Raw genomic sequence first — 24,875 nt, forward strand, 5'->3', positions numbered from 1 at the left:
CCTGGCAACAAAAGTGAGTATACCGCATGGGAACTACGTACATCCCTAAATGTCCAAATTGAGTACTGCTTGTCATTTTCTCTCCAAAATGTCATGTGACTCGTTACAGCTGTCAGCATTGCTGCAGAGATTGAAGAAGCGGGGGGTCAGCTTTTAGTGCTCAGACAATACGCTGCACTCTACATCAAATTGGTGTGCATGGCTGTCACCCCAGGAGGAAGCCTCTTCTGAAGATGGTACACAAGAAAGCCCGCAAACAGTTTGCTGAAGACATGTAAACAAAGCACATGGATTACTGGAACCATGTCCTATGGTCTGATGAGACGGACGGGCTTTCTTGTGTACAGTCTTCAGAAGAGGCTTCCTACTGGGGTGACAGCCATGCACACCAATTTGATGAAGAGTGCAGCGTATGGTATGAGCACTAACAGGTTGACCCCCCACCTCTTCAATCTCTGCAGCAATGCTGACAGCATTCCTGTAACGAGTCATATGACATTTTTGAGGGAAAATGACAAGCAGTACTCAATTTGGACATTTAGGGATGTATGTAGTTCCCATGCAGTGTACTCACTTTTTTTTTAGTTTTTTTAGTTTAGATATTAATGGCTATATTTTGAGTTATTTAGATGGGAAAATAAATTAACTCTATTATATAAGCTGCACACAAACTACTTTTCATTGTGTCAAAGTGTCATTTTGTCAGTTTCGTCCCATGAAAAGATATACTTAAATATATGCAGAAATACGAGGGGTGTACTCACTTTTGTGATACACTGTATCTGACTTGCTAATATTTGCCATACAAGTTCTGAGGAGGGGTCCAACAACCCAACAACAACAACAGCATTTAAAGGGTCCTAAGAGTGATTAACCAAGTGTTGTTCCACAGAAATTTACTAAAGCAAAAACCTAAAAAAATAAATAAATAACCAATCCTTTTCATACAGTACAATGGCTTAACAGGACAAGTTATTGAACCAGGTAGTTAACTACCATTAAAGAATTTGATCATTGAATAACCTAGTGTGATGGTTGTTTTTCTTCCATGCAAGTTCTAGTTTTTAACTTGGTGTCCAAACTCCATACACATCCAATTTCAGATTTTTCGGACAATCGGTTCCCACTTGACCTTACACATATTTAAGCAATTGGATGTTGGATTAATATACACAGGCTTGTGGAATCCATGACTGCTGTTTTAGACTGAAGGTTATGATGATATGGCTGATTGGTGTAGGCAAGGACAGACGAGCCCTTTCCAGCTCTGTACTAGGGTCGATTTTTTTTTTTTTGTCGCACCTTATTTGCACTTAAATGCAACTTGCGTTAAATCAAGTTATCATGGATATTATGGATAGTTATGGATAGTTAAAGTGACAAAGATGGAAACGATGTGCCAAGCAAAGGACTTTTCTCTGAATGAAATAGTTATTGTATTATATTCGCTTGACATGGTCCATCCATTAGCTTTCTGCTGGAGCTTTTTCATTCATTGCAGTACTTTTCCTTCTATTTTGTTGTTTGCTGATTTTCCACTGTTCCACCTCCCTTTCACATGAAACTCTTTGGCCCTGATAAACAACATGTTTCTTTTAACTGTGTCTGTACATGGTCCCTGATGCCATTTTCTTTCTGTGTCCCTCTTTAATCTGCAGAGATAGCGGTATCTTGGGGAAGGAATAGATGAAGTATAAGGAATTAAATGTCTTCTTTAAGTGTCATCCATAGTTTAATATCTAATCTTTGGACCTAAGATGATATATCTTGAAAAAACAGTGGAATCCTTTCTCAATAAACCCTGAAGAGTAAGTGTGAGCTTGTAACCTAGAGAACTTTAAATTAAAGTGTATATTCAAATATGGTATGTTTTGGTCATAAATGTTGCAAGTCTGCATTACCTCAAAACATATCTACTAGAGATGGTTTTCTTACCGAACAAAGTAGTCATTTTCTATGTACTGTGTTTGTGTTTACTGGCGACTACATCACTGCTATATCACTGAGGATATGGGATATTGTTGTACTCTCTTCCCTGTAGCTATCAATTATCTGAATGTAAAAGCATTGAGTTCAATGTTTTGTGATTGTCTGTGATGATGGATACTCTCTGTCAGTGTAAAGAAAATAGTGTCAATCACTTGAGAAGTTCCGAAATAAATCACATATTCATTGGCAATCACGTGATGCTGTTAACTGCAGAGAGAATATCTAAGTGTGTTCCGTGAGCCCTAAATACTTACCATTTTTGTCCAACCCACCCCATGTTTTTTTTTTTAAACCATTTTTTACCATGCATCTACAGATGAAGTTAAATGATTAGTTAACAGATTACTTTAACTTGTTTTGCCCCCCCCCCCCCCAAAAAAAAAAAAAAAAGGTCCTGGATACATATACGTATACACAGTGGGGCAAATAAGTATTTAGTCAAGCACTAATTGTGCAAGTTCTCCTACTTGAAAATATTAGAGAGACCTGTAATTGTCAACATGGGTAAACCTCAACCATGAGAGAGAGAATGTGGGAAAAAAGAACAGAAAATCACATTGTTTGATTTTTAAAGAACTTATTTGCAAATCATGGTGGAAAATAAGTATTTGATCAATACCAAAAGTTCATCTCATTACTTTGTTATGTACCCTTTGTTGGCAATAACGGAGGCCAAACGTTTTCTGTAACTCTTGACAAGCTTTTCACACACTGTTGCTGGTATTTTGGCCCATTCCTCCAAGCAGATCTCCTGTAGAGCAGTGAAGTTTTGGGGCTGTCATTGGGCAACACGGACTTTCAACTCCCTCCTCACCCCGTGGCGTCAAAATGATAAAAAGAACGGTGAGCAAAAATCCCAGAACCACACAGGGGGACCTAGTGAATGACCTACAGAGAGCTGGAACCACAGTAACACAGGCTACTATCAGTAACACAATGCGCCGCCAGGAACTCAAATCCTGCACTGCCAGACGTGTCCCCCTGCTGAAGAAAGTACACGTCTAGGCCCGTCTGCGGTTCACTAGACAGCATTTGGATGATCCAGAAGAGGACTGGGAGAATGTGTTATGGCCTGGATTTGAGTCCCTGGCGGCGCATTGTGTTACTGATAGTAGCCTTTGTTATTGTGGTCCCAGCTTTCTGTAGGTCATTCACTAGGTCCCCCCGTGTGGTTCTGGGATTTCTGCTCACCGTTCTTGTTATCATTTTGACGCCACGGGGTGAGGAGGGAGTTGAAAGTCCGTGTTGCCCAACGACAGCCCCAAAACATCACTGCTCTAGAGGAGATCTGCATGGAGGAATGGGCCAAAATACCAGCAACAGTGTGTGAAAAGCTTGTCAAGAGTTACAGAAAACGTTTGGCCTCCGTTATGGCCAACAAAGGGTACATAACAAAGTACTGAGATGAACTTTTGGTATTGACCAAATACTTATTTTCCACCATGATTTGCAAATAAATTCTTTAAAAATCAAACAATGTGATTTTCTGTTTTTTTTCCCCCAAATTCTATCTCTCATGGTTGAGGTTTACCTATGTTGACAATTACAGGCCTCTCTAATATTTTCAAGTGGGAGAACCTGCACAATTAGTGGTTGACTAAATACTTATTTGCCCCACTGTATATTTTTTTTAATAACTACAGCCCATTCGATGTATGAATTTCCTACTTTTTGTTTTTTCAATAAATACTCCGTCTGAACCTTTTTCTTAATGATTGTGTTGAGGCATTGCTACGTTGAATGAAAATAGTCTATTCTCCCTCCTCGACATCCTAGTTTGGCTACCCAGGAATGGATTAATCCAAAATGATAAAAATTGCATGGCAACAAGTTCGAGGTTGATCCCACCTCCTGCCCTAAATCAGATGGGATTAGGGGTGTGACAAAATATCGAAATGGTGATTATATCGTGATACTTTACATCCCAAAAGGTTATCGACACGCTCATGCCAGGAATCGGGATATCCTTTTAAAATGGTGTCCATGTTTTGGAAGGAAAAAAAAAGAACCAACAAGTTGCTACCAAAATCTTCCACCACAATCGTGTTTCAGTTACCTCTATGGCTGCCATTGACGGCGCTCGATGCCCAATCTATTAAGACTGGGAAGGGCGAATGAACGTTCATTTGAAACTAGAGCATTCATAGTCACTCTTTCTGATTTTCGGGACATTTACAGGTCACTTCCTGTTCTTTAACCCAAAATCTACAGGAAGTGGCCTAAAAAATAACCCAAAACCAACAGGAAGTGACCCTGAAATGCCCCAAAATCAACAGGAAGTGACTGAAAATCAACAGGTAATGACCTGAAACGGCCCAGAATAAGCTTATTGCCTGACATTGGCTGCCACTGATGGCCATAGAAGTGGGAGGGGCCCGTTTGAAGTGGGACAGGTTCATTCACTCCCATTTCAAATGGATGGGACATCAACTAGAGATAAATTTACAGCAGAAGGATAAAGATAGCATGTGTTTCTGTTTATTTGTTTTTTTGCAGAATATCCTAGAATGATTTCCTGGCCGTATCGTGAAATCATTGTTACCATGAGCTTTGTATCGCAACTTGTATCGTATCGAGGTACCAAGAGGTTCTCACCCCTAAATGGGATAGGGCAGGGGTTGGCAACCCAAAATGTTGAAAGAGCCATATTGGACCAAAAAAAACCCCAAAACAATCATATACGTCTGGAGCCACAAAAAATTGAAAGCCTTATATATGCCGTGTAAATAAGGCAAGGCATCCTGTATGTAGTATCTACATACGCGGAGTTTAAGGGGGGTCAGGCCCCCCCCCCCTGGTGGCTGAAAAATGTCATTGCATGTAATTAATTTTCCTATATATGATTTTAAAATTAAGAGTTTTCTGGTAAAACATTGTCTATAAAAGTTCTAAAACAATAAAACAACAAAGAATGAAATGAACAAAATTATCAAAATTATTTTTCGAACAGATTATGTGACTAGCACCTTAGACGGTCATTTGATTTGCTTAGCCAAAACCACCCGAGGACTGAAGAGGCAAGATGGACATACGTAATTTTTTCAAACCTAAGCTTTCAAAAGCGACAACAACTACTGAACAAGAACCAAGGATTGAAAATGTGGACCATGAAACGCCAGAGAGCACCGCCAAAATGGTGCGGGGGTTTCAGTTTGCCCACTAAAGACACTAATTGTACAATAGAACCACCACCGGTGTCTTGCCAATGTAGTTACCTTTGTCAAAAATTTTATCCCCTGGCTGCAGGAGCGCACACACACACACACACACACATTAGTTATGAGTTATGTCGATTTAAATAGTTAATTGAAGCCAGAAAAGAACCACAGTTATATATTTTGGGCAGCAACGTTTATTAAACTGGAGAAACTCCATACAGGACTTGAATTACAGTGATAACAGTTATAGGTCATCCTACAAGTAAAACAGTAAAATACTGCCTTTTTTATGTTTAGTACGTATGTTACGTTATAAGACAGAAAAGGTTGTTGTTGTTTTTTTTATGGATGGGCCATGTTTTAAAACCTCGTAAATAACTACATCACCAAAACACGGAAATCAAGCAAATCAGGGGATCCGCCCAGGGGATGCAATTTTTGACGGGGGCAACTACATTGGCACGACACTGGCGGGTGTACCATATTCAATGGATGACGATCTTGGCGAAACGTATAGCTGTCCTAAGCAGCCTGATTTAGAATTCCCCTCGAGAATGATGGGAAACAAAAAAACGCTCATTTTCAATTTATTATATAAATATTCTTGTAAGTTAATTTTATTGTAAACATTGCATTTTGGGGTCATCAACATGTTGTGCCCCGCCTGCCCCAAGAGTCAAACTCCGCCTATGTGTATCTTTATTAGCCTTCTATCAAAATGACTAAGTTGGCTACAAATACATAATGAGCCTTAATGATTATCGTATTTTCCGCACTATAAGACGCACCCGAAAGCCTTCAATTTTCTCAAAAGCCAACAGTAAGCCTTATAATCCGATGTGCGTTGTATATGGATCAGTATTGGTTAATCATGGCATGATATTCCATTTAGCTCAGCTCCATCTTGTGGATGCATAACGCAACGTCAACCACTACTTCCAATGCACCTTATAGTGCGGAAAATATGGTAAATGTTTATTTTCCCTGCTGTGCATCTTATAGAAAATGACCCAACACATGATTACGCTGTTGTACGATGCCGCCTCAAGTTTAACTTCATTACAATATTAAAGCATTAGAAGAATGCTTGTGACATGTTTGTATTCCTACAGAAAACATATTGAAACTAAAAATATACCCCCCCAATCAGGGGCGGAATGGGACTAAAAAGCAGCCCTGGACTTTGACTCACAAGAATCGCTGTACGAAGAGAAACACAGACCCTCTTGGGAGGTCCGGGGGCATGCCCCCCCAGGAGATTTTTTTTTTTTTTTTTTACATTTTATTGTAAAATGCATCAATTTCGTGCACTTTGAGAGAAAAATGAAGCGGCTATGAAGAACTACACATTGCATTATTAAACATTTTAACTTGAATACTCACTGAGAAATTAACAGAACACTGTCAGGATCTCTATGTAGAACCAGAAAAAGGCAGGAGACTACCGTAATTTTCGGACTATAAGCCGCAACTTTTTTCCTTCATTTTGAATCCTGTGGCTTATAGTCCAGTGCGACTTATTTGTTGATTTATTCGGGATAATAGGTAACACATGCCTCCTAGCATACATTGCAGCGCCAACAATATAAACACCAATCAAAATTCATGTTCTATGCTATTTTTTTATTCAGTTACTGTTCCAGTTGTTTCATTAATGGCTAGTTATGGTATTTGGGAACACTTTATTTCACAACAGCGTCATATGACTGTCATAATTATGACATGACACTATCATGGGCATTAATCAATGCTTATAACAGATGTCAAGTGTCATTCGACAAGTTATGTTAATAACGCCATTTATATCCAGCTTGGATCTTTTGCATCCATTCAAAAGTGAGATCATTTGCCGGATAACACGAATGACATCTGTTATAGACATTCACTAATGCTCGTGACAGTGTCATGTCATGATTATGATTGTGTAATGACAGTTTTATGGCACAACTGTCAAATAGTGTATCACCAAATAGCATAACTAGGAATAAATGAAACAACTGGAACAATAACAGTTATAAATAATTCGCACATAACATGAATTTTGATTGTTATTTTCATCTGGAGCACTGCAATACATGCTAAAAGGCATGTTGGACAGCAACCGGGTTGACAGCAGGTGGTAGCAGAGGTTGAATGTCTCCCCCAAGGGAGCAGTAATGGCCAAATGAAGCTTATTGAAGCAATCAAGCTTTGCAGCCAATTGGTTCAAAGCTTCATGGTGGTTTATTTGGTTTTATGACAGTTGTATGATGCCGATTGTCAAATAAAGTGCTACCAGTTGATATCTTTTGGTCTAAATAACCCATAATACATTGAGGACAGCTGCGGCTTATAGTGCAGTGCGGCTTATCTATGAACAAATGCCGTTTTCATGTCACATTTGGTGGGTGGCGGCTTATAGTCAGGTTCGCCTTATAGTGCGAAAATTACGGTATATTTCTTCTGAATTAATATTGTTGCTGCGTGTGCATACGTTGTTTTACAGCTAAAATATTTATTCTTAGGAGAGGGATAGTAGGACTAGCATACTGTAACTTGACACGGTTGCAAACGGGGACATGGACTAGCTGGCACTAACCCTTTAATTGCCATTTATTTGATTTAAAATGTAGCTACCTGTTGGATAACAATTGCCAATATGCCTAGCAAGTAACCCTCTTCATCCCTACTTACTTGCCCTGCGCTTGTCTGTGGAACTTCCACCAGCTCATCATTACCCTCTCTCTCCCTCGTCTGTTGTCTCTCCCTCCACCGGCAGCACGTGAGAGCGGCTGCCACTCCCACGCTCACCATCGCCGGGGGCTGGGCTGTTGCTAGCCGGCGTAGCCGTTGCAGCCAGACTGCTGCTTGCGAACATGTGTGTCAACTTGTGACATTTTGATGCTTCGCTCTCGAGTTTCTTCAGTTTTTTCTCTATAATCTTCTCCGCGCCATCCTTTTCTTTCTTTTGCCACCACCATCCATATTGTTTATCCAAGCTCGTCGCTATTTAGCTTCCACAAGGAGTAAGGCTTTATTTACCAAAGTAGGCTACTCTGTGCTTTCTTCGTTCTTCTCCTATCAGATTGGCGGTTAACAGCCAGGTGCATTGCTGCCACCCGTCGGATTGGATGTGAACTGTAGATAATCATAGAGGATGGGGGGATATGTATGACGGCCAACGGCTGTCCAGAGCACCGGCCATTCTGTGATCCTCCAGAAGCTAAAGATTACCAGTCCGCCCCTGCCCCCAATCTTTTTCCATTTTCAAAGAATTTTCAAAAGGCTACAGGGAGCCACTAGGGCAGCACTAAAGAGCCTCGTATGGCTCTAGAGTCGCGGGTTGCTGACCCCTGGGATAGGGCCTATCAAATCCCATTATCCCCGCGACCCTGAATTTTGAAAATCCACAAAAGCCCGTCGCATTCACTTGAGAAAAGAACATTCCAGAACAATAAGGACAAATATTCAGGAAAAACAGGATACAGAAAATTACTTGTTTGGACTCGGGGAAAAAAAATATTGGTTTATGATTAATATTCATGACACCAGCGAATCAACGAAACTGAAAATAAATGTCTGGGGTTGGATTCAGGCACAATTACAACAAAATAAATCATAATGGCGTAATACTAACCGAAATATTTGCCTGATTTCGATATATTAAAAATACGGAGTTTATTGAGAATTCGATCAGATGACCAATGTGGATTCTTGTGAAAGGCAAAGAAGGAAATTTACGACACTCGTCAACATTATTTTCAAAATAAGAGAATGTACTTCCCTTTTGAGATACTGTATTAACTTGATGGATATATTTTTCAATAAAACAATGCTGTTCTTTATGTTTTATTTATTGCCTTTTGGAACCATATGCATGAATTAAAATGATAAAGCCGTAGATCCTCTGGCGAGAGGTTACGTCGATTTTATTTTGGTATCATCTAACGTCGTTTTAACGTTTCCTGGTGGGCTCTGTGACACTTCAAACGGCTCTCCCCGCTCCTCCATCATTCATCCTGGACGCGAGTCTTAGGTAGCCAGTCTCCTCCGCCCGCGTGGCGGATTCAGGTCTCTCCAAACAGGCATGTCGAGCTCAACTCCCCCGCTTCCCCAAGCAGAAGCGATGGCAACCGAGGCGTGTTTCCCCCCTGGGTACAAGCCTTTCAACCCCGAGGAGCATGGCTTGGAGCGCGGCTTTCGTCTCACAGCCTTCTCGGAAATGAAAGGATGAGGCTGCAAAGTCCCGCAGGAGGCTCTGCTCAAACTCCTGGCGGGACTCGAGCCGAACCGGGTCGATGGGCCGAGGAAGGACGGAGACCACGCGTCCGAGTTCACGGAGCAGTTGCCCGGCCCACGACTAGGTAGGAAACCGCTTTAAGGCAAGCTTTGTTAGCCGGTGAGCTAACCAGGCTAGCTGTCGTACTTTGTGTTTTAATGGTGTTGTTCTGACCAATTAAACTTTTACAAATGCATGTCTTTGGCTGCTTTTCAAGCGCCAGAAAAAACAATTCACGTCGTGTAGGAGTTCAAAGTAATTGACAAGGTAGTATGATTCAGCATAATTTGAATGTGTGAGGCACCCTCTTTCAATGCGCCATGATCTTCACGGTAAATTAAGCTTATGGAAAGTTTTTAAAGCTCACTATAACTGACGATTTGAAATGAGCGAATGATCACTGCCCAGCCCTCACAGTTAAAAGTGGATTTGACGTCTTTTGTCGTCAATGGGAGCGAATGACTGCAGCCTAACGCATTGGTTGCTTGTGTGTAGGAGTGGGAACACTCTTGGTACCTCACGATACGATACGAGTTGCGATACAAAGCTCACGATAACGATGACCTGACGATATGGCGATACAACGATTATCGATACATTGGTCGGAAAACCATTCTAAGATATTCTACGACCAACTAATTAGGCCTGTCGCGATAACAAATTTTAGTGTGCGGTAATTTATCTCATAAATTATTGTAATATGCGATATTTTTGCGCCCCCCCCATTTTTTTTTTCAAAACCAATTTACAATAACACAGTGAGAATACAGTATATATTAATAGATCAAGTACACCCATTTAAACGCGATAAATATTTACCCTTAAATTCAAAAATACTTTTTAAGATACCACAACTAAAAACAATAGACCATGCCTCTTAAGTAAAAGACAACAATATTAATACCGCACAGAAACACAGAATAAATAAAATGTGTTTTTCAAGAAAAAAGATAAAATTGCACTTAATAACTTAAGCATTTAGGCCAGACATGTCCAAAGTCCGGCCTGGGGACCCCTTGATCAAATTTAATCCGGCCCCCAGCCTCTGTCATAAAATCAATAACGTCTGGCCCGCACAAACACTTAATAAATTGGTCAGCAGTACTGCTACCAACATATGAAGTAGCTTACACACTAAATGCTGCTCCTCATTTACCCACTAAAAGGCAGCAGCATTCTAAGCAACATTACCCCGTGTAACTCTACTCCCAATTTTCTAAAATGGCAACAATCAACAACAAAAAAGTTGACTGCGACGGCCGATGCTTGAAGGATAGGTGGAAATTGGACTATTTCTTCACTAAAATACGCAACAACTGTGTCTGCCTCATTTGCAAAGAGACGGTCGCTGTTTTTAAAGGGTTCAATTTGAGGCGATATTACCAAACAAGACACACTGAAATGTATGACAAGATTACAGGGAAGATACTTTGCGAGAAATTGAAGCAACTTAAAGCTAGTTTAATTTTACAGCAGCAGTATTTCACAAGAGCCCAAGAGTCGAAAGAGAACGCCACAAAGGCTAGTTGCGAGATTGTTGAAATTATTAATTTAAAAAAAAAATGAAGCAAATGTGACACAAGGAATGGTTTGCTAAAATGTGCTTAAATATATTGTTCTACATAAAGAACGTCAGCCAAGGTCAGCCCCCCACATTTTTACCACACCAAATCTGGCCCCATTTGCAAAAAGTTTGGACACCCCTGATTTAGGCAAATGAAAACTTTTCCCCTCATAGCTTCTGCTATGGTGTTCCATAGGGATGCAACGATACAGTTAAGTCACAGTTCGGTACGATTTTCGATACGGGGGACACGATTTTCGATCAGATTCAATACATTTAATGCTCTGAAGAAAAAAAAAAACAATTGTATTTTTTTGTTGTTGTTGTTGCTAACGAGCAAAAATTAAATTGCCATCATATAAACATGCATTTTAGTGCATAATATTTATGTGCTTACTTCTTACTGATCTGAAGAAATTTTGTATAAAAGTCCTGAGAACAATCTTTACTGTTTGTAAAGTGAGGCGACACTGACACTGTTGATTGCTACAGCTCTGTTAGCAGCTAGGTTTACTACATGAGCAAGACATCCTATTTGTGGTCTGAATCCATCTGTGTCACGTACTGAATTAACAATATTTGCAGCATTATCTATAGTCACTGGAATGGATTGATTTGGCCTTCCATTCAGTCATGGTGGTTTATAATTCATCGATGTAGTATATGGACTACGTGTCCCATAATCACTCTGGGCTCACGTAGCCATGGCACGGGACGTAGCACATCTAGTTTGCTATTTCATGATATCTAGTGTGTGCGCGCATAAAAAAGTTAGCAAACGCCAGAGTCACGTCTGCTCATTACTGCACAACACCAGCATATGACAATCGACTTTCATAAACAGGACGAGTTTGAAGCACAGCGCTCTTAATTTGCCACTCAATGTTCATCATGTCAGCTGTCCGTTTTCAAAGCGAGGTTGTTCGTAGCAGCCAAGTCAGTAACAATGTTTTGGCGGACTTAGTTGTAAATATCCGGTGTTGTGCCGAAAAATAACCGCCCTGCGTGAAAGGCCACCCCTGATGGGAGCGCCCACACGTCAACAACACCGACACGCCGGAGATGGTCCGCAGTCAATCCGGAGCACTGACGCGGCCGGTATACGTTGAACAATAGGATATAATGGGAACGATTGGCTCCGGTGCTATTTTTTGCCGGACCTGGAAAGACGATGCATTTTGCGTAGTTGGTAACAAGGAGTCCGAACTTTTGACAGCACGTCTGCCGCACGTGCACGCGAGGCGATAAATCGCAGCGGAAAAATTACAGCCTTCATTTTTATTTATCGTGCGATAAATGGAATTATTGCATATTGCAACAGGCTTACAACTAATAAACAGAAAAAATAAGCTTCTGCTGCTAATTGGATTGATTTTATCACTAGTAGACGTCCAACCCATTTGAACTGGGAGGGTGGCAGCGAATCCCTCCCACTTCAAACGGACTGAACGTCTATGGTCGGTTGTGGCAGCCAGTGCCAGGCAATGAGGTCATTTTGGGCCATTTAAGGTCATTTATGTGTTAATTTTCAGTTACTTCCTGTTGATTTTGGGGTATTTTATGGGTCACTTCCTGTTTACTTTGAGTTACAGAACAGTAAGTGACCTGGTAATCACCCAAATGAATAGGCAGTGGCTCAAACTCAACAGTCAATGACCTGTAAATGCCCTAAAATGAACAACAAGTGACCTGTAAATGCCCTGAAAATCGGACAAAATGACTGTGAATGCTCTGATTTCGAAAGAACGAACGTTCCCAGTCTAAATGGATTGGGCGTCGAGCACCGTCAGTGCAGCCTTAGAGTTAACTGAGACACTATTATGGTGGAAGATGTTGGTAGCAACTTGTTGGTTTATTTTCCTTTTTTTTTGTAGACATTGACACCATTTTAAAACGATACCTTGATTCTTGGCAGGAGCATATCGATAACCTTTTGGGATACAAAGTATCACGATATATCACCATTTCGATATTTTGTCACACCCCTACTTGTGTGTGTTACCGCACACCTTTACAGAGTATTATTTGTCTGATTTCAGGAGTGGGGATGGATTGCTGTGTGATCCCTCTGAGGCACGGTGGGCTTTCTTTAGTCCAGACAACAGACTTTTTCTACCCTCTAGTGGAGGATCCCTACATGATGGTGAGAAGTTTCCCTCCACAGCAGTCGTGAGCGAGTCTGCCCCACAGATTTGAGTTGCATAAATTTCATTCTCAGGTTTACATGGGTTTACTTCCACATGAGAAAGGCATGCATGATAGATTAACTGAAGATAAAGTATACCAGTGAAGATAAAGTATACCATAGGATGCAACTGAAAACTGTTTCACCTGAATTTAATATTAACAATAGGCGGAGTTTGCATATCTGTCAACCCGAGATCGTTGGCAATCTTACAAATAGTGACAAATTGGTGACTAATCTTACAAAGTTGTATACACAGTGGAGCAAATATGTATTTAGTCAACCACTAATTGTGCGAGTTTTCCCACTTGAAAATATTAGAGAGGCCTGTAATTGTCAACATGGGTAAACCTCAACTATGAGAGACACAATGTGAAAAAAAAAAAAACAGAAAATCACATTGTTTGATTTTTAAAGAATTTATTTGCAAATCATGGTGGAAACAAAGTATTTGGTCAATACCAAATGTTGGCAATAACGGAGGCCAAACGTTTTCTGTAACTCTTCACAAGTTTTCACACACTGTTGCTGGTATTTTGGCCCATTCCTCCATGCAGATCTCCTCTAGAGCAGTGATGTTTTGGGGCTGTCGTTGGGCAACACGGACTTTCAACTCCTTCCAAAGATTTTTTTATGGGGTTGAGATCTGGAGACTGGTTAGGCCACTCCAGGACTTTGAAATGCTTCTTACGAAGCCACTCCTTTGTTGCCCTTGCTGTGTGTTTGGGATCATTGTCATGCTGAAAGACCCAGCCACGTCTCATCTTCAATTCCCTTGCTGATGGAAGGAGATTTTCACTCAAAATCTCTCAATACATGGCCCCTTTCATTCTTTCCTTTACACAGATCAGTCGTCCTGGTCCCTTTGCAGAAAAACTGCTTCAAAGCATGATGTTTCCACCGCCATCCTTCACAGTGCGTATGGTGTTCTTCACATGCAATTCAGTATTCTTTCTCCTCCAAACACGAGAACCTGTGTTTCTACCAAAAAGTTCTATTTTGGTTTCATCTGACCATAACACATTCTCCCAGTCCTTTTCTGGATCATCCAAATGCTCTCTAGCGGACCGCAGACGGGCCTGGACGTGTACTTTCTTCAGCAGGGGGACACGTCTGGCAGTGCAGGATTTGAGTCTCTGGCGCCGCATTGTGTTACTGATAGTAGCCTTTGTTACTGTGGTCCCAGCTCTCTGTAGGTCATTCACTAGGTCCCCCCCGTGTGGTTCTGGGATTTTTGCTCACCGTTCTTGTTATCATTTTGATGCCACGGGGTGAGATCTTGCATGCAGCCCCAGATCAAGGGAGATTATCAGTGGTCTTGTATGTCTGCTCCCACAGTTGATTTCTTTACACCAAGCGTTTACCTATTGCAGATTCAGCCTTCCCAGCCTGGTGCAGGTCTACAATTTTGTCTCTGGTGTCCTTTGACAGCTCTTTGGTCTTGGCCATAGTGGAGTTTGCAGTTTGACTGACTGAGGTTGTGGACAGGTGTCTTTTATACCAATAATGAGTTAAAACAGGTGTCATTAATACAGGTAACGAGTGGAGCCTCGTTAGACCTCGTTAGACAGCCAGAAATCTTGCTTGTTTGTAGGTGACCAAATACTTATTTTCCACTCTAATTTGGAAATAAATTCTTTTTTTTCCCCCACATTCTGTCTCTCATGGTTGAGGTTTACCCATGTTGACGATTACAGGCCTCTCTAATCTTTTCAAGTAGGAGAACTTGCACAATTGGTGGTTGACTACTCATTTGCCCCACTGCATGATGTGATCAACCGTGTTGAATGCGGCACTGAGCTCCAATAGTAGCAGAACAGATGATTTGCCTGCATCGGTTTTCCGACGTCTCGGTGTTGTGTTGTGGCCGAAATCCAGACTGAAATGAGTTAAAAAGATTGTTAAATGCTGAACGTTTTTGTTTTATGACCATAAAAAACTCTTCAAGTCTATTTTGTGCCTATTTCCTCCCTAATCATTTACTTTTTATTTTAAACAGTGACAGCAACAACAAAAAAATGGAGATAGACATTATATAATTAACATCAGAAACATGATGTCACAAGAAACCTTTGCCATACACAGTATGTACAGTTAAACGGCATATGTACATATTTATGAAAGTGTTTTGAATTGGTTGGCTACTACAATTTATGTTAAAAAGTAAACAAGCACAGTTTGAGGACAGTGATTAAACTCTTTGTCTCTTACCTACAGGGCAAGATAGCATGTGCAAATGTCCTTAGTGATCTCTACGCTATGGGCATCACAGAGTGTGACAACATGCTGATGCTGCTCAGTGTCAGCCAGAAAATGAACGACAAGGTAATGTATCTTTATACCTCTGTAAAGGTAGAATGTTGTTTGAGATTCCCTCCCTATGTTCATATTGACGCAGGACCGTGAACGGGTCATGCCGCTAATGATTCGAGGATTCCGCGATGCTGCTGAAGAGGGAGGAACTTCAGTGACAGGCGGACAGACTGTGGTCAATCCTTGGATAATTATAGGGGGAGTGGCTTCAGTTGTCTGCCAGCCCACCGACTTCATCATGTAAGGCAGAATTGCTCTTGACAGCACCATATCTCTGGTTGGTTGTTTTATATCACAACCTTTGTACTCTTTTTCATTGCTTGAAAATTGCAAGTTAAACCCTTTTTTTAAACATGCTTGATTTTGAGACACTGTGCTTGAAAGATGATTATTGATTAACTCTGGTATGGAGAGCAAGGCCTGTGAACAGGTGTTGCATTCTGAGCCTCATTTAATCTCTCCTTGCTCACTTGCCATGGGTGCCTTCCCAACTCATTTTCAGGCCAGACGGTGCTGTCCCAGGTGATGTCTTGGTGCTTACTAAACCCCTTGGGACACAGGTCGCTGTCAATGCTCACCAGTGGCTCGACCAGGTCGGTGTCATTCATTCCGTGCGCAAGTTTGCAACACTCTACCAACATTCTGACGTGACTCCACCTCCTCTGTTATGTGTGTACTTTGGATCGCTTTGTCTAACCAGCCTGATCGGTGGAACAAGATCAAGCTTGTCATCACCAAGCAGGAAGTGAAAGAGGCCTATCAGGAAGCTATGTTTTCAATGGCAACGCTTAACCGTACAGGTATGCAGTATAAATTGTTGTGATCTGTTTTGAGACCAATCGTTTAAACTTCTATATACCGTAATTTTCAGACTATAAACCGCTACTTTTTTCCCCTCATTTTGAAGCCTGCGGCTAATAGTCCAGCGCAGCTTATTTGTTCATTTATTTGGGTTAAAAGGTAACATTTTATTTGACAGTGGCATCATAAGATCGTCATAATTATGACACTATCATGTGCATTACTGAATGCGTATCACAGCTGTCATTCAGTGTCATCTGGATTTATGTCTCTAACTCCCTTTAAGTCCAGCTCAGAGCTTTTACATCCATTCAAAAGTGAGATAATTTGCCTGATGACACTGAGAGACATCTGTTATAAGCATTCTCTAATGCTCATGACAGTGTCATAATTATGATTGTCATATGACAGTCTTATGGCGCCACTATCACATAAAGTGTTATCATATACCATAACTAGCGATTACTGAAACAACCGGAACAGTAACTGAAGAAATAATTGGCACAGAACATGAATTTTGATATTTACATCTGTAGCTCTACAATGCATGCTAGGAGGCATATTGGACGACAACAGTGTTGACAGCAGTTGGCAGCAGAGGTTGAATGTCTCCCCTAAATGAAGCTTCTCGAAGCAATGAAGCTTTAAACCAGTTAGATGCAAAGCTTCAGTTGGTCTTATGACAGTCTTATGATGCCACTGTCAAATAACGTGTTTTTCCATAATACAGTGAGGAGAGGTGCAGTTAATAGTCCAGTGCGGCTTATCTATGAACAAATTCTGTTTTCGTGTCAAATTTGGTGGGTAGCGGCTTATAGTCAGGTGCGCCTTATAGTCCAGAAATTACGGTATATGGCGGAAACACTCAGGTGACTTGAAGTTCCGCTCTAAGACCCCCAATTTGGCCAAATTTCAAAATTTGTCCTATATGCATGTGTGATACATATTGGAAAGCTTAAAATCTCAATTTTCTGGGGGAAGAAAATTTTTGAACAAGAGGGCATTTTAAGAAAAAAATAATAATTTGAACCTCTAAACCCAAACTCGAGGTGAGAGCATGAGAGAGCATAATTAAAGCTACCATGATTTTAAAGAGATATTATCGCGTACTTACCTTGTTTTGATCCAAAAACTCCGTGTAGCATGTGTCACCGAGTGTCAAGACACAGCAACCACCGGACTTTTTAGGGATTTTATGGGTAAAACACGGTAATATAACTAGGGTGGCGATGCAGAAATCGCAAACGTCAAGGAGTGGTCACGATTTTCTTTTTCAAATATTTACCCTTTGAAACTTTTTTTTTTTTTTTTCTTTTTTTCGTTGTTTGGATTGATTATCATCTAAAATATCAGGGGAAATGCAACAGTAACAAAAAAGATAATATGATTACTTCTTTTTATGGCTGGGTTGAAACAAAAGCGGTTGCACGGTGTCTGTAAACTGGGGGTCTCCAAGGTCAAACGGACAAATTAAAAATAGTTCGGGGACCATGAATCTGCTATGGCAGCATATAGACATATTGTTCTATCAAACACAACAGTTCTTTTGGCTTAAAATACAGGAGTTTATTTTAAAGAGGGGTGCAAGAGCAGAAACTGTTTTTTCAGTCTTGTCTGTGTTTTCCGACATATATATATATACACATACAGTGCTGCTCGAAAGTTTGTGAACCCCACAGCGATGGTCAGATTTTTTGTAAAAAAAACTAAAATAACCTTATTAAATGTTAAGTTATACCCAAATCCACAATACTGACATTCCAAATAATGGACTGAAACAAAAGAAATAGTTATATTGTCATTCTTTATTTAACAAAAGTGGTTGATTTAAGAAAAACTCAGATATCATGTGTGCAAAAGTATGTGAACCCCTTCAGTTAATAGGATATTGCGCCTCCTTTTGCAGAGATTACCTCAACCAAACGGTTTCTGTAGTGACTAATCAGCCTCTCACATCTACTTTGGGGGATTTTTGCCCATTCTTCCTTGCAGAACGCAGTCAGTTGAGAGAGGTTTGATGGGCGTCTGGCATGAACTGCTCGCTTCAGGTCCCGCCACAGCATTTCAATGGGATTTAGGTCAGGACTTTGACTGGGCCAGTCCAGAACACGAATCTTCTTCTTTTTCAGCCATTCCTTGGTTGTATTGCTGGAATGCTTTGGATCATTATCATGTTGCATGATCCACCTTCTGCCAAGCTTTAACTTCAAAACAGATGGCGTCAGGTTATGTTCTAGGATTTGACAATATTCCTCAGAATTCATGATTCCCTGGACTATGTGGAGTTGTCCAGGTCCTGAGGATGAAAAGCAAGCCCAGATCTTGACATTCCCACCTCCATGCTTCACTGTTGGGAGAAGGTTCTTTTGGTGGTATGCAGTGTTGACTTTTCGCCAGACATGGCGGTTTTGGTTGTGACCAAACAGTTCAATTTTGCACCTACATCAGTTGATGAAAACTCTTTTTAATTTAGTCTCGACAACACAACTGTTAAAAAAACAAAAAAAAACTACTGAATTGATTGATTAGGAAATCAGGTTGAAATAATAGAAAATTCCAAAATGTTGAGGGGGTTCACAAACTTTTGAGCAGCACTGTATATATAGTATATATAATTCCATGCCATCTAGCGGTCTGTGATTGCACAGTTGTCAAAATTGGTGGGATTATGCATCAAGGACAAAGGAAGATGTTTAATTTTTTTAAACAATTGGTCAAGAAATGGCCTGAAAATCACTACAAGTACGATATGGGATAAATAATCGGCTATAAATAATTTTTTTCGCAACCAAATTTCGCCATCTTTGCCATGGAAACCAACCGATCCCCAGTGATTTAACAAATATATTTGGTATAAGAGTGCAGAAAGAAATGGTCTCCAATTAGTCATAATTACTAATACTGTGGTTGGTTGCCAAAGAGAATTAAAAGTAGAGATCTCCCGATTGCATATTTTTGCACCGGAGTCAGTCGCTGGATTTTGAGAATCTGCCGATACAGAATCCCAATCTGATCCCGAAAATCTTTTTGTTTTTGAGCAAATCAGTCAATCAAATTTATTTTTATAGCCCTTTACAAAACCTGAAAGGCCCTCAAAGTGCTTTACAACAAAGACAAACATGGATCATGATATGAAGGAAAGTACTATACTATGACATAAAGAAAAACGACAACGCATCACAATAAAAGTCAAAACGGCAAATAAAACAATTGAACAGATAAAATCCGAAAACATTAAAACCCTTTAAGAAATAAAACCAGGCTACCCTAGTCAGCGGAAAAAATGTGCCTCTTTAACTGAGATTTAAAAAGGCCTGGATTGGTAATGGTGCTGATTTCAGGGGGTAGGCTATTCCACAACCTTGGGGCAGCAATTGCAAAAGATTGGTTCCCCCACTGTTTAAGTCTTGACCTTGATAACTTGCAAAAGAGGCTGGCTGGTAGAACAAAGAACCTTGTCAGAGTTACGGAGGGTGAAAATTTCCGATAAATAAGAAGGAGCCTGGGCATTAATAGAATTAAATGTAAATGTAGCAAATTTTCCAAACATGTTACAGTACTGTACGGTTTACAGTACTTCCTCTTTTTCTGGGAGAGTTGCGAAGCATAAAACGTATGTTTTTGTTTCTTTTGGCAATGCCATTTTATTTCTGGAATATGTTGTTACTTTTTTGCTATTAAAAAATAAAAATATATAAATGTATAGTAAAAAATTATATATATATTTTCGATCGATTGCTGATCACTTGATCAGATCGGGGACATCCCTAATTAAAAGAATAACAATGCAGTATGCATTTTGCAGTGGATGAGTCACCCATCTCCTCCAACTCGTGTCAGTGCTTTTCAGATGCACGCCAGTTATATTCTCTAACTCACAGGCATCTGGCTTGTAAAAATTTGTGCGTGGCAATAATGCTGTGGCTGAGGGGGTGGGACAGACAACACAGTCAAAAGTAGTATGGTAACCAGCTGATATGTTAAAAATGAATGAACTCTTAATACAGTGAATGAACAGTAAGCACAGTGAAGGTCAACATGGAATGCAGAGATATTATTAAATACAGTCCCTGACAAAAGTCTTGTCGCTTATCCATCTTGTAGAAACAATTGCTAATAACCTGACTTTTAATTATTCAATTAGTTTCAGAAATGGCTCATATGAAAGCTAAACCCTCCCAAATGATGTTGAATGTACATAAATATATTTGCTTCACTGAAAAAAGATTTATCATTTAATGAAGACATAAAGGTCAAATTTTGGCAAGACAAAAGTTTTGTTGCCTACAGAAAGTAGTAGAGGTGTGCGAAATTTCTGATTCTTATATTATTCGCGATTCGGCCGTGGAAGATTCGAGGACGATTCACAAACATCCAAATTCCGATTATTGAATTATACCAGGTAAAGCAGAACTAAAACACAGTCAGCGCGGTCTTCGGGACGCAATGAGGAACGGACCAAGAGCAAATATCATGTTCAACTCATGCCGCAAGATAAAAAACAAAACCTGACTGCGGCCGACAGCTGGTTCAAACAACGCCCAGTTGCTAGTTGCTACAACCATACGGCCACATACGGCTATAGTAGATATCACATATATGCAGAACTAGATGCTAAATGACAGACGACTGCGGTGTTAGAACATATAAAAAGAACTAGATGCGAAACGACAGGCTTGCTGTTTAGTAGTTGCCGCGTTGTAAACAGCAGCCATCTTAAAGCAGTAGACTTCTCTAGAAGGCTCTGTTGTAGCGAACCTAATTAACTTTTTATCAGAAATACTCCTAAATCAGCAAAATCTTGACTTGAATCTATCTTTAAATAATGAAACTGTTTTAAAACTTTGATATGTCGAAAGTAGACAGAAGGGAAATTATGGAATAACGGGAGCAATTTTATCCACTTTAACGGTTGATTCACATCATTAAATTAATTGAATGTAGTTTAAAGCTCCTGATACAGAATGGGGACTTGAGTATTTTATTAAATGTTTTTAACTGTTAACTTGATACTTAAATATTAGTTTGGTTTAGTCTAATAGGATTTTTAAACTATTTTGGAACTAATGTACAAAACATTAAAAGGGGGGGTTTGGGTGACATCAATATTTGATTTATAATTGAATCGGAGCCTCTGAATCGTAATCGAATTGTTAGGTACCCAAAGATTCCCACCTCTAGAAAGTAGTTGAAAATTGAACAAAAATTGTACTTCAAATACAAAAATGTTACATAACTAGAGCTGGGAATCTTTGGGCACCTAACAATTCGATTATGATTACGATTCAGAGGCTCCGATTCGATTATAAAACGATTATTGATGCACCCCCCTTCTTTTTAAAAAAAAATTATTTATTTATTTTATGTTTTGTACATTAGTTCCAAAATTGTTCAAAAATACTCTCAGGCTAAACCACACTACTATTTCAGTATCAAGTTAACATATAGCATTAAACAAATATACAAAAATGACAGTAAATAAAAAACTCCAGTCCCCATTCTGTATCAGCAGCTTTAAACTACATTCAATTAATTTAATGTTGTGAATCAACCGTTAAAGTTGTTAAAATTGCTCCCGTTATTCCATAATTTACCTTTTGCCTACTTTCGACATGTAAAAGTTTTAAAACTATTTTAAAGATAGATTCAAGTCAATATTTTACCGATTTAGGAGTATTTTACATAAAAAGTTAATTAGGTATGCTTGGAAGGTTCGCTACAATAGCCTTGCAGGGAAGTGTACTGCTTTAAGATGGCGGCCGTTTACTAACGCCCGCATCTAGCTTTTTGTAGATGTGCTGCTCACGCTACCGAATCTATACTGCATCTAGTCCTATATAAATGATATCTACTTAACATTATGTGGATGTACTTTGTAGCAGCTTTTCGGCAGCAGTCAGGTATGTTGTTGTGTTTATTTATCTCGTGGCATGAGTTGAGCTAGAGCCGTGAGTTGAGCATTGGCATTACCCGTGGGGCCGGGTAATGAGAAGCATGATGTTTAGCTACTCTCGCTGCGTTCCTCATTGCGTCCCGAAGAGCGCCCGGCTCGCTGAGTGTGTTTTACTTCCGCTTTACTTGGCATATTTCAATAATTGGAATTTGGATGTTTGTGAATCGTTCTCGAATCTTCCGCGGCCGAATCGCGAATAATCTAAGAATTGGAAATTTTGCACACCTCTATACATAACATAAGCGAATTAATTAGTGATGCTGTGAGATCCAAATGTAATATTTTGTATGACTTCCATGGGCTTCGGCAAGGATTCATACAATTTGTTGGTGAAGTCATCAGGAACATCAAAGAAAGCGGTCTTGCATGCCTCCCAGAGTTCATCAACATTCTTGGGTTTCGTCTTCCATGCTTCCTCTTTCATCCTACCCCAAACATGCTCAATGATGTTCATTTTTGGTGACTGGGCTGGCCAGTCCTGGAGGATCTTGATCTTCTTTGCCTTGAAGAACTTTGAGGTTGAGATTGAAGTATGCGATGGAGCACCATCTTGCTGCAGAATTTGTCCCTTTTTATGATTAGGAATGTAAGAGGCAGCTAAGATTAGATGATATTTGAGACTATTTATGTTGCCTTAAAAGTCAGGTTATTAGCAATTGTTTCTACAAAATGGATAAGCGACAAGACTTTTGTCAGGGACTGTATTATTTAAAAAAAACACTCAGACAATAAGTGTTGTTGTTAGGAATGAGCTGGATCTTCAAGTGACTTGAGTATCTGTTACAGATAATGCATTTTTTTCCGAGCACAAGCATAACACGCCCACTGTCTGTCTTTGTGTTGAGAATCCTGCTTATCTGGGAAGCTCGGCACTTGCTCGTTGCCCTCTTCTTCCTGCTTCGTTTCTTTCAGCTCACCTGTATTTCGTGTTTGGATTGTAAAGTTACTTAGTGGACTTGTTGGTATTTATGTTGAATTTTATTTTGTGCAATGCATCAAATTTTTTGTGTGCTGAGTATGTGCAAGCAGTTTGTGATTGCGCAAGCGTGCAGTTTAGAGGCAACATTGGTGGTGTAACTTGTAACTTTGCACTGAACGTAGTACTTTTGAGAACAAGACCGATAATGGTGTACTTGTCATGCACTCATGAGTTGTGTGTCTTTCCTAGTTGTGGAAAACCAAATCCAGCCATGAAATATCTAAGATACAACAACTCCTTATATTTGTGTGGGTGTGTGTGCGCATCAAATCATAATACAAAATTGTCTGGTCATGTTTACTTTTCGCTTCAGCGGCAGGTCTCATGCACAAGTTCCAGGCCCATGCAGCAACAGACGTGACGGGCTTCGGTTTGTTGGGACATGCCAACAACTTGGCAAAACAACAAAGCAACGATGTGGCCTTCGTCATCCATAACCTACCCATCATAGCCAAGATGGCTGCCGTCAGCAAAGCATGTGGAAACATATTCAATCTGGTTCAGGGCACATCATCCGAAACATCAGGTAGGAATCCAGGCACAAACACACAATTGCTTTTGTTTCTGTGGAAACATGCAGAAACAGGAAATTGTGATACTGGTTTTACGCGTTGCATTGTTGCTTGGTCATTGCTGGTCTATATAATCCAGTATTTTTATGACGGCCTTTCCATCTCTTTCTCTTTTGAAGGTGGACTGCTGGTGTGTCTGCCCAGAGAACAGGCAGCTAAGTTTTGTTCTGAGATGAAGAGCCAGAGCTCAGGGGGTGGAGGTCAGGGTGCCTGGATCATTGGAATTGTAGAGAAAGGAGACCGTCGAGCTCGCATCATTGACAAACCCCGCATAATTGAGGTTCCGCCACGAGGAAGCCCAGTGGCCAATCAGGATAACAATTCTGCCAGCCCTGTGCCTGGTTCCAATTTGTCCTAGACTGTATGAATATGTGTCATCATGTGTGTGAGTGGCGAGTATGCTGTCCGTATCTTCTGGAAAGCACAAACCACAACTCAGTTTTCTCCCATAAGAGTTGGTATGTATGGACCTACATACTTATTAATCTAGTGTAATTACCCAGTCTTTGGTACATTTAAATCTTGTCATCTTAACTTAATTGGGGGAATGAATGGAAAATTAAATGTTAACATTCCAAATCGTCCTTACTGGATTAAACAAAAAAAATATTAATCAGTGAACGATTGTATGTTTGAGTACGGATGATTTTTATGTCACGTGGGCTATTTTAATGGCTTAAGTTGAATAGGGGCTGATGTGTATGATTTTTTTTGCCCCCCGCATTAATGGAATGGTGCATCTGTCGTTTGTCTGGCTCAGGCATTACAGTCCAGAGGAAGGTTTGAGCAGCTTTCTCTGGACACGTGGCGCCAGGTACAGATGGACTTTTTTCAGCTGATTGGTTGTCCAGCAACAAGTCGGTTACATTCTTCCTGTTTATGAAACTCTGCCCCTAAACCCCAGCTAAGGGGCCAGGTGGAGTGGATGCTTGTCAATGGAAGGGTAACGCTGACTTGACTAGCTGGAGGGCTAAAGCTGTTTGTATATTTCCCGCTTTTCACAATCAAATAAAAACAAAAAATCAACTTTGAGTGTAGTCTGTTTCAACATGAATGGGGGAAAAAACACCTAACATTAGGGAATGCCATTTTCTTCATGCTTA

The 24,875-nt window shown here is 40.2% G+C and overlaps 1 protein-coding gene across 1 annotated transcript; it reads left to right on the top strand.

Annotated features, from left to right (window-relative positions):
- The first annotated feature begins 9,110 nt into the window (after nucleotides 1-9,110).
- On the top strand, nucleotides 9,111-24,798 carry sephs3 (selenophosphate synthetase 3). The gene is made up of 8 exons (XM_057822961.1): nucleotides 9,111-9,490; nucleotides 13,009-13,112; nucleotides 15,372-15,479; nucleotides 15,553-15,707; nucleotides 15,970-16,060; nucleotides 16,168-16,267; nucleotides 23,514-23,726; nucleotides 23,892-24,798. Exons 1-8 carry the CDS (start codon nucleotides 9,214-9,216, stop codon nucleotides 24,128-24,130), a joined length of 1,287 nt encoding a protein of 428 aa, XP_057678944.1. The 5' UTR covers nucleotides 9,111-9,213; the 3' UTR covers nucleotides 24,131-24,798.
- The last annotated feature ends 77 nt before the right edge of the window (nucleotides 24,799-24,875 follow it).

The sequence above is a fragment of the Corythoichthys intestinalis genome, chromosome 2, assembly GCF_030265065.1.
Source record: "Corythoichthys intestinalis isolate RoL2023-P3 chromosome 2, ASM3026506v1, whole genome shotgun sequence".
Taxonomy (NCBI): domain Eukaryota; kingdom Metazoa; phylum Chordata; class Actinopteri; order Syngnathiformes; family Syngnathidae; genus Corythoichthys; species Corythoichthys intestinalis.